The sequence below is a fragment of the Argopecten irradians genome, chromosome 10 (genome assembly GCF_041381155.1).
Source record: "Argopecten irradians isolate NY chromosome 10, Ai_NY, whole genome shotgun sequence".
Taxonomy (NCBI): domain Eukaryota; kingdom Metazoa; phylum Mollusca; class Bivalvia; order Pectinida; family Pectinidae; genus Argopecten; species Argopecten irradians.
Window position 1 is genome coordinate 20,823,957 of NC_091143.1, and position 11,009 is coordinate 20,834,965.

Below are 11,009 nucleotides of genomic sequence, written 5' to 3' on the forward strand. Positions count from 1 at the left end.
GAAACATCATTACCAATGCAAAACAGGTTATTATGCAGTCTACTTTGTTACCTAAATTATCCCGAGTGTTTTATGTATTATGAAATATTACAGATATTAATCAGTCATAATAACATGGGTAACATTAAAAATTTATTACAGATCTGAACTTTGAAGTTTCTTAAAATGCATGTATAACATGAAACATTGGTACTTTCGCCATTAAATTCCAAAACGAGGCTGAGGGTGCTTCCCTGACAACATAACATCTCTCCATCATGGCGGCTGATAAGCCAGCATGGACAAAGGCGATGTCATGTGTGCCACCCATCTCCGAAGCTAGAATCGAGGGATGGGCGGAACAGAAAGATGTCCCATCGAAATCTAAGAAAAGGGGATACAGCAATTTTGCCGAAGGTTACATTCACGAAGTTGAAGGTGTGTTTTATGTATCCAACTCTCCCGTGACCTGACCCAGTACCGGTGACGGTGTTTCTTGTGGTTTGGAGTTTACTTGGACTATGTTTAATATGGAATTCATGTATGAAAGATGTATTTTTAGTAGTGTAAATATATATCAATTATTATATATTTTTCTTAAAATGACCGATTGTTGAATAAGTAACAGTTTTAAGCGATATTTGTCGGACTTTATGAAACGAAAGTAGGGTGGGCGTGGCTACACGCGACAGGAAAAAGTTTGCTTATAGGCCTAGTTATAACATGTAATGTATGTTTTTCACAAGGAAAAAAATTGTACAGAATTGTTGAGTATATACATTTTGTAATTTTGTTTTACTACATTTTTAAGTTTGCTTTTCTTGACCCCTGTCCTTGTAATGTTTTGTTTTGCTATTAAATTTATTTTATTTTGTTTTCACTTCAGTTTTTGTTAATTTCTGAAGATACACGAAGACATGATTGTAACATGAGTGACAAACATGGTCAGATGAAGATGACAAACATACAGCAGCATGCTAACATAACTATTGTGAAATAACACTTAGTTTACACTAGTGTCATTTTATTAAATAGTTTAGATTTATCAATAATATGTAACAGGAGAGAAAAATAAAGGCTGGGATTCGAACCCAGAAATCCCTCCGAACACTAGGGCCATTTTCGATTATGTGGTTTGACTAGTTGGACCTAGTTGTTCGTTTATGAATTACAAGACGAACCTGATGATTTTATACTGTTTTCAGACGAGCTTTGACAAAGCCTTCACAGGCCTGTATCAAAAACCGCAGGTCCATCAGGATTTATACTTGAAATATTGACTTCTACAAACGGTCTAAACGATTGTTCTGAATAAACGAAAATGGCCTAGTGTTATGCTTTGGTTTTATTAGTTTAACGTCCTCCCTATTAACAGCCAGGGTCATTTAAGGACGTGCCAGGTTTATTGGTGGAGGAAAGCCGGAGTACCCGGAGAAAAACCACTGACCAGCGGTCAGTACCTGGCAACTGCCCCACGTGGGATTCAAACTCGCGACCCAGAGGTGGAGGGCTTGTGGTGATATGTCGAGACATCTTAACCACTCGGCCACCGTGGCCCCTAGCCTTATGCTCTACCGACTGAGCTACCTCACTGGTGATCGACACTGACCTATTCTGCTTCACAATTATGAAGTTAAAACATCTGCAGTACTTATTGTGCCAAAAGTATTTGGTTGAACATTTTTTTTACTACATACAGTACATATTTTTGGCGTATTACTGTACATTGCTGGCATAAGATGAAGTATTAACGTTTACAATGAAAGCAAATGTGTCTGTTTGATGCATGGCGCAGATAGCCAACTAAATGGCAATTAGATAACATCAGTAAATATAAGACAACCTGTATTATAGGTGTTCATATCTAAATTTATTTTTAAAATACTTCAGGAAGTATCAGTGTAGTAGACCTATTACAATATAATACATGTAATAACTTGGAACTAAACAAGATTATGGAATTCATTTTTACATAAAAAACTGTTTCATTTAAAGATGCTCCACTGCTGACAGAGCATAAACCATACTCATCATTTGAACAATAATTGGTGTTTGATTGTATATATATCTGTATAAATAACACAAAAAGTAATGTAAAATAATTTCGCATTTGGTGCATGTGCGATCAGCTAGTACCTCATCCCATATACATGTAGGACCTAGTGCCATTGATTTTTTTGGGACACAATTACATAAATTTAAATTAGAAGCTCAAAATTTTCAATGTGGTAATGGTGTAAAGTTAGTAACTTTTGTAACTTAAGAAAAAAACTTATACGTCTTCTCCTGTTTTTGATAGAGAAAAAATACCATTTGTCAGCAGTGGAACATCTCTAGGTATCAAAACATAGAATAGCCAGTTACACTATCATGGTAACCGAGTAGGTTAATACAATAGACAAAGTCATTTGACACAAAACAAAAATAATTAGGCCTATATATGTCAAGCTTGGAATAACAACTTTCCATGAATTTAAGTTAGAAATCTAAACAAGAGACTCAATGTGCCTTAACAGTCATCTGACTACACCTCTAAGGATTTTATTGACAGAAAGTCTTGATTGAAGGTCAAGGTCATTCATTTAAACAAACTTGGTAGCATTCCAGCAGTCTACAGACCAAATATCAGTATCACGGGGCTTTCAGTTAATGAAAACAAACTGTTTGAATGGTAAGTTTACACAATGAGGATGATAATGAACAGAGCACAGACAGACTCTAGCTCTGAACAAAACCTAGTCCATGTTAACTCCTAATAATTTCCGTATGACATTAATAAATGTGTAGCCAGTTCCGAGTTCTGCATTATGTAATACCAAAAATTCCAATAAACATTCAACATATAAATACAACATTTATCCCATTCAAGCAGCACACAGGCAAAAAGCTTAATTATATTTTATCACAATGACCACAAAACTTTCATTTTATTTTATTTTTTTTCTTTATTTACTTCCTATTTTCTTTTAAACTAAGGATCTGTTTTTCTTGATAAATTTATTTTCTTTTGTGCTGTTTCAGTGAGACCATTATCGACAGGATTAGGGTGCGACATAAAAGGAAAGTGCTTTCCTTCAATGAGGAAAAATGACCCCCCTCATTCTCTACATTTGACCTTGGATTCGAATTCTTCGATTCAAAATTCAAACTGCACATGTAAGGCAGGCTCAGGCCAATGCAGCCATATCCTCGGTTTATTGTTTACATTAAATCATTATCAAAAACTTAGCCTAAAAACCATTCCATGTGTTGCTTCAAAAACATCAATGCCTCAAACATGGCATATTCCCCAGCGTATGCAAGGTGTCGCACCACAGGCTGTCGATGATATAACTGTTCAAAAAATTTCAAATTTGAAACGAAAGAGAACAGATGGTGTAAAATCCAAATTCTACTGTCCAATACAACAACCCATCCCATTCGCAAGTATTTTCACCAATCTTTCTACACAACTGGAATCTACCAATGTACAGTTAAAAACTTTATTACCAAAAACAATGGAGAATGTTGAAATCACAGACTCGAAAATTGGGCCTGTCCCCAAGGGATCAGTTTTGTCCTACCAGCAGAAGATATCTCCTCATAACACAAACATTATTAACCACCCAAACTTTCCAACATACCCTCCTTATGAATTGCCAGAGAGTCATAATAGTCTTTCAGTTGTGTTGAAAATGGGAGAACAGCATGTGTATCAAGGATTAGCTGTAACAACACCTGACAGTATTGATATAGAAAAAAACACTCTAGAACAATCAAAAAATCCATACTGGAAAAGTGCTCGCAAATACAGATTAACGTCATCAGTGTTTAAACGTGTTTGCACAAGAAAAAAAGATCATACCGTTCTTGCAGAAACCTTACTTAGAGGCACAAGAGTGCAAACAGCTGCTATGAAATTTGGCATTGAACATGAGCAGGAAGCCGCAGAATCTTATTCAACAATAACGGGTAACAATGTATACCAAGCCGGTTTAGTAATAAATCCTTCCTGTAGTCATTTAGGAACTTCACCAGACAGAAAAGTCATTGATCCATCTGTGTCCCCCATGCATGGACTTTTAGAAATAAAATGTCCAAACGCAGATTCTATTACAGATCTGAAGTATTTATCTTTGGTGGATAATACATACAAACTGAAGAGTACACATGACTACTATTATCAGATCATGGGTCAAATGGGCCTCACAGGTGCCAAGTGGTGTGATTTGTTTGTAATGTGCAGAAATGATTATCATTTAGAGAGAATCAATTTCAACCAAGGGAAGTGGGATGAGATGAAGATCAAGCTAGACATGTTCTATTTCAGCTACTTTTTACCCCAGTGTGTTAAAAACTGAATATTGCATAGAAAAAAATTGAACGTGTCAAAGGCAAATAAAAAAATGCCTGATAATTGAAGTAAAATACAGCATGCATGTTTTGTGGAAAATACATACATTTTACCCTTCAATTAGTATTACCAAATATCTAGACATAGTTTCCAACCACTTATATTTGTCTAAAACAAAGGAATTGATAGTCAACAAACAAGCATAGAACATTATATCTATGTAAAAGTATTCTTAAACACCAATCACAATTTTTGTTTTGTTTATGATACTGTATAGTTACTGAATAGCTAAGTATACATAATTCAGTATGAGGATAAATTTTGTTAAAGTTAAAATAACTTTCCTTGAAAATTTGTGAGTAAACAACATATGGTCCAAATCTGGTTCACAGTTCCAGCAATTGACAAAGGTACAACTTGATCAAAAATATGGTATTCTTTACATCTTCTTATTGCCCGTTCAACATGTATCCTCAACCTTGCTATTTGTTGTGTTCTGGTGACTTCCTCTTTACTAAATTTGCCTTTGCTTCCCAAAAATGGGGGAATAACTAATTTTGCTCCGATTGGAGTTAATAAATCCTGTATCAAAAATCCCTTGTCTGTCATTACTTCATCACCTGCTTCTAACAAATCTAAAATACCACTACGTTGGGTAATATCTTTGTCTGATATGTTACCAGTGTACAATCTACTAACAAAACAAACAGCTCCATTTGGAGTTATACCAATCAGACCTTTAAAAGTTGTGTGAGATTTGTAATTAGAATAAGTTTGAGAATTTAGAACTTTTGCACTGGGAGTCTGAACACGAATTTCTGTACAGTCTAAAATTACTTTAGTATCAGGAAAAGTTTGTTTAAAACAATCTGGCAAAAAATTCTGAACAATAGCTCTTGTTGGCCAAATTGGTATACAACCTAAAATGCAGTATAAATAGTTACTCCATGTTATGATAATACGACTTACAGTGCTCTGCGAAACACAAAAACGTTGAGCTAAATCTTCTTCAAAAAATCCTTGTCGTAGTCTACACAAAAACATAAAAAACTGATCTACATATGATAATGATTCAATTCTAAAAGGATTAGTATTAATATTGCAATTTCGTTGAATCTGCGTCCACCGAATCATATTAGAAGCTGTTGGTTCGATAACATTATAAACAGTACAAAAAATTTCATATGAAGTGAAGCCAGTATAAAAATTGATTAGGTCTGGATTAGCTGAAAATTTCTGAATCCCAAATTTCTCCACTTTACTGGTGAGTTCTGTAACCTTCTGTTGCAGCCTTTCAATATGGATCTTCATCTCCTGGAAAGTAAAACAAAAAGTCAATACAATTTCAATATCATAGAAAGTAAGCTATATTTTATATAGTGCCTTTAATCAATTAAAATGGAATTATTCTTACCACGAGTAGCTGCTCCTATGTGTGGTATCTACTTATAATCTGGAGTTCATAAATCCATTTTAACAAGACAATCACATGAATTTCCCTTACCATATGTGTTATAAAACTGCATGTATTTTACTCATATACATGGTAACAAAATATATAATATACATAATACAATCTGATGTACAAGTGGTATAAGTTTTTTTCTTAATTGAAAGTCAAAGTTAAATCGAAGGTTACAGCGGCCTGTTTTGTGTACATAACAAACCATCTTACCTATATTATATGTCAGTGGGTGGATACCAATTAGCATAATTTCAAATGCATTGATGTGAAATAAAATATAAAGCATGGACATAATAATATCTAATATGGATAACAAATTACTGATACCTCAATATCTTCATCTTTTGATGGCTTTTCGACACAGTAGTCATGCTCCACACTAGGGGGATTAGTTGGCATAGTTGAATGTGCTACCTCAGTTACAGATGTACTTTTTTTTGTATAACCTTCATTGCTGCAAAGAAAAAATGTACATTTACATAAAATATACAGCCCACTGAGCACACCTGCTGCTGCAGTTTCATAAGCCTCATGTGTTAGTAATTTTCTCATTGGCAGAATGTCTTGTACTTTAGTTAAAAAGTTTGAAGAAATTCAGATTTTTTTTTTCAAAATATTTACATGTACATTGCCATTGCCCAATACCTATAGACCATTGGATATGCTAGATTTCCCAATATATGTTACACACAAATGCATGTCAAAAATATCACAACCAATGCTTAAATGCTTCTATTTGAATTTGCAAATCAAACCTGGTTGCATGATTATCAGTACATGATCAGTGCAATTAAGGAGTTTAAACCTGTCACTAGCTGCTGTTCTTTTTCGTGGAGATCTTCTAAGCACATTGTCTGGAGTCCAGGGAAAAATGGAAGGAACAGTCCCTTTCTTCAATTTACGTAATCCTGAAAATATTTCGAAGACAATTAATTTTATTTATTCAAATGAGTTACTGAAGGAAAGCAAAAACAATATGGCAATAATGATCATTCTAAAATTAAATTACTCTACCTATTATGAGTTAGTAATGTCAAATTGTCAAACTTTGTCAATGATGTGATCAAATTATGACTTAACAAGTTAAAAAGCATATTATGAAATGTGTTACTAATATAACTCAAATTAAATTGTAGTTTTGAGGACCAATTAGGATTATCATAATTGATATACCTTTACTTTGTTTTCTCTATATTCCTTTATGGTGAAAACATATTATTTTTTCACCCGAAAAATGTTGACTGTTTATGTCACATTCACTAATTGTAGCTCACTCAGCCAATTTAGTCGAGTAAACCCACTGAAAACTTTGTCAACAGATTCTGTACCCAGGATGCAATTTTTTTTTTTCACCAATATTCTTTCGTTCTGTGCAATCATAGAATACTAGAAAAGTATTGATTGAGATTCTTTAGGAATTCATGAATTTGTAACAGGTGGCTCGACATATTACCACAAGCCCTCCGCCTCTGAGTTGCAAGCCTTAAATGACCCTGGCTGTTTATAGGACGTTAAACTAATAAAAAAAACTGTAACAGGAGAGGAGAAATGTACCGGCCAGACCAGGCTTGGAACCCGAGACCCTCTGACCAATAGCTGAGTGCTCTACCGACTCAGACTGAGGTACCTGGTCATGGATGATCCACCCAGTCCAATCCCGCTACAAATCTATACTTTGTAGAATTGATTTCAAGTTTGAAATTGTTGCATTAATCTTATTTGCTATTATATGCACTTTTGATAAACAAGTTTTCTGTCAACATATATTAAAAGTTTTGAAGTTTCAGACCGAAGGAGTGTACAGTAGGGAATACAAAGTAAAAGTATAACAATTTGGTCCTCTGACTCATCTCTAGTTCAACCTGACATTTATATGTTGAGTCAAACTCATTCAAATAATTATCTTTAAAAAAATAACCTTTAAACATAATATAAGTTAAATGTATTATCACATGATTTAAATTCAATTACCAGTCAAACTTTTCACAATATCTTCTGTTTTGAAATGCCTTGAGCACACAACAGTTGAATCTGTAACCTACAAGGAAAAATTACGGCATTTAATATACTTCATATGTATAAGACAATAGTATCAAATCACATGTTAAAACATAACATAACTATGTTTATACAGCTGAACATGCTCTCTGAGAAAAGATATCTTGATCCTCATAGCCCTTATATTTTTTAAATTGTTCATTGATCATGAAATATGGGGCAAATGGTAGTTTATAAATTCATTGTTAAGCGGACTGTAAAAAGGTAAACAGTTGATTATCCTCTGGGTGATTTGACTCTCATCTGCTAATCTATTAATATTAGATCTCAACATTGTGAAACTTATGACGGGCAATAACCTAAGCTTCTGAGAAAGAACCTGTATAGGCTTAGCCTGTAGTTTGATCACTTTCCATACTTTTTATGAAATAAAATCTGTTGAAATTGAACCTCAGGATTCATACGTGTACGGCTGTGCTATACCTCTAACATTTGTGGAGTGAGTTCATCTCTGTCTACATTCCTATTATGTATTTCAATTACCTACACATAAACATGTACATTAATGTATGATTTGTAGGTGTTTATCATGCCGGTAATATACAATCAACCATACACGTATGTATATGTTAGTCTATATAGTGGATCTAGATCTTTGGCTTACGAGTTACAGGTGTGCTTTACATCTATAAAATGTGGATCACCTAATTAATTATATATAAAAAAAAGAATCATAAATACACTGTATATACAGTGTAACAGATATATCTGTAGGCAAGGACCACAGGAGATTGCTGTTCTGTCAATAATATATAGCATAAACATACATTAAACAATAAACAGTGTTTTTATATACCGTAGTAGGTATCTATTTTATATATTTTCACTGTACTGTACAGTGTACAATCTAACATGTTATATTTAATATTGACACTACGTCAAGCTCCTGTCATGTACCTGTAGATAAGGTAGGCCTAAGTGTATACAAATCCAAAAACATGTACGATGTAGATCTAAAGAAACTTCTGACGGGCAACATTGGAGTCGGACACGACGTAATTATAGAAAAGAGTCCCGTCGTGTTCTGATGCTGTCATTGTTATTGTACAGTTACATTGTATATTGTAATTCTCGCCATCGCCTGTGTATTTTTACGACTACACACCAATTTGCAAGAAATATTTTGTGAAATGATGCATGGTTAGCATCTTTTATCTGAATATGACTTTAATTTTGAAAATTCGAGTGTGTGAGTAACCATATAAATGCACATGCGATAGCGAGTCGTCTGCCAGTACTGTACAGATAAATACTAACCCGGAAATCAGGGCCCTCATCACGCCTGATTTTCACAACCCACTCCCTCTTGGCATCCTTATGCTTTGGAAGACGATGAAAAGATAGGCTGGGGTGTCTTCTGCTGTCTCCGTTGCAATGCGGAACGCAACAATGAAAATTCGTTTTCAGTTTCCGCTCGCTTTCTGTCGCGTCCATGATTGTTAAGGAAGCACTCTCAGCCTCGTTTCGGAAACCGGAAGTTGATTCGCGTGAATAGAGGCTAGTTGAGCGTTCGCCCCTGTAAGGAAGGCTCTGGGTTCTGTCCTACTGGCCGAGGACACACCAAAGTCTATAAAAGTGGTAGTTTCTGCTCCTGCTTAGCGCTCAGCATACAGGGAGTTTGGACGACTGGTTCGCCCGTTGTCAGTATAATGTGACCGGGTTGGGATGTGTTGCTTTGTGTCTTCGGCGGTATGCTTCAGTGATATAGCACTATAAAAAGGGCAATAGTTCCACTATACAAGAAGACACAAAACACGAATATACCGGCAGTCTCCCAAAAAACGCACCTCGCACAAAATACACACAAACACTACGCATACTCGGGAGGCCAGTCCTTACATGACCATAGCTGTTAATAGGACATTAATAAATCAAACAAACATTATTTCTTAAAAATTGAGAATAGAACTAGGAGGCCTAGAGACCTGATTTATTGAAATAACTAGGTCTGTGACATGCTGGAGATGAAGGGCTATACCAGCTTTGTTCAAATGAATGACCTTGATCTTCATTCAAGGTCACAGAGGTCAAATATGCTAAAATCTTTAAACGACTACATTGTGTTGTGCTTATAGTCAGATGACCGTTAAGGCCCATGGGCCTCTTGTCTTATTTTAGCTTTAAAATCCTACTCCTCCTTCATACTTGAATGAATTTCATTCATATTTGGTGTGAAACATCATTGGGGAAGGACAATCATATTTTATTTATAAATGAGCCTGGTCCGACCCTAGGGGCTGAGGGGTGGGGCCCCAAAAGCGCAAAATGTTTCTTAATTTTAGCTTTAAAATCTACTCCTCCTTCATCCTTGGATGGATTTCAACATATTTAGTGTAAAACATCATTGGGGAAGGACAATCATATTTGATATAAATGAATAAGGTCAGACCCCCTCAGGGGCTGAGGGTTGGGGCGACAAAAGGGTAAATGTTTAGGTCATCTGACCCAAAGGGTCTATTGTCATCATTGTACCGTCCGTCGTCATGTGCGGTGCGCAAACTCTACATTCAAACAACTTCTCAATTACCGAAAGACAAAGGATACTGATATTTGGCCTGTAGCATGCTGGGACAAAGGGCTACCAAGTTTATTTAAATGAATGACCTTGACCTTCATTCAAGGTCACAAGTGTCAAAAAAAGCTAAAGTCGTTAAACTACTTCTTCTCAAGACCCAGAAGGCCCATGGGTACTGATATTTGTGGTTGCAGCATTCTGGGATAAAGGGCCTATAAGTTTGTTCAAATAAATGACCTTGACCTTCATTCGAGGTCGAAGGGGTCAAATAGGCTAAAAATCCTTTAAACAACTTCTTGATGAATCATAAGAGGCCTAGAGACCTTATATTGGGCCCGTAACATGCTTGGATGAAGGCTATCAAGTTTGTGCAAATTGAATGACCTTGATCTTTATTCAAGGTCACAGGGGTCAAAAAAGGCTAAAATCTTTAAACAACTTTTCAAGATCCAGTAGGCCCAGGGTAGATATTGGGCATTTTAGTATGCTGGGATGAAGGGCTACCATGGTTTGTTCAAATGAATAACCTTGATCTTCATTCAAGGTCACAGGGGTCAAATAGGCTAAAATCTTTAAATGAATTCTTCTCAAGAACAGAAAGAAAGTTTGTTCTAATGAGATGACCTTGACCTTCGTTCAAGGTCACATGGGTCAAAAAT

At 35.4% G+C, this 11,009-nt stretch overlaps 1 protein-coding gene across 1 annotated transcript; it reads right to left on the reverse strand.

Annotated features, from left to right (window-relative positions):
- Positions 1 to 1,827: 1,827 nt before the first annotated feature.
- Positions 1,828 to 9,333, reverse strand: LOC138333370 (uncharacterized). Its single transcript, XM_069281713.1, has 5 exons — positions 9,093 to 9,333; positions 7,749 to 7,815; positions 6,583 to 6,685; positions 6,105 to 6,231; positions 1,828 to 5,626 (listed from the first exon to the last, which is right to left on the reverse strand). Exons 1-5 carry the CDS (start codon positions 9,267 to 9,269, stop codon positions 4,643 to 4,645), a joined length of 1,458 nt encoding a protein of 485 aa, XP_069137814.1. The 5' UTR covers positions 9,270 to 9,333; the 3' UTR covers positions 1,828 to 4,642.
- Between the last annotated feature and the right edge of the window lie 1,676 nt (positions 9,334 to 11,009).

Coding starts and splice junctions, on each gene's coding strand:
- LOC138333370 (XM_069281713.1), bottom strand. CDS start 9,269: ATGGACGCGACAGAAAGCGAGCGGAAACTGAAAACGAATTTTCATTGT. Junction 7,816..9,092: donor ATGAGGGCCCTGATTTCCGG/GTTAGTATTTAT, acceptor TTTTCCTTGTAG/GTTACAGATTCAACTGTTGT. Junction 5,627..6,104: donor CAAAAGATGAAGATATTGAG/GTATCAGTAATT, acceptor TTTACTTTCCAG/GAGATGAAGATCCATATTGA.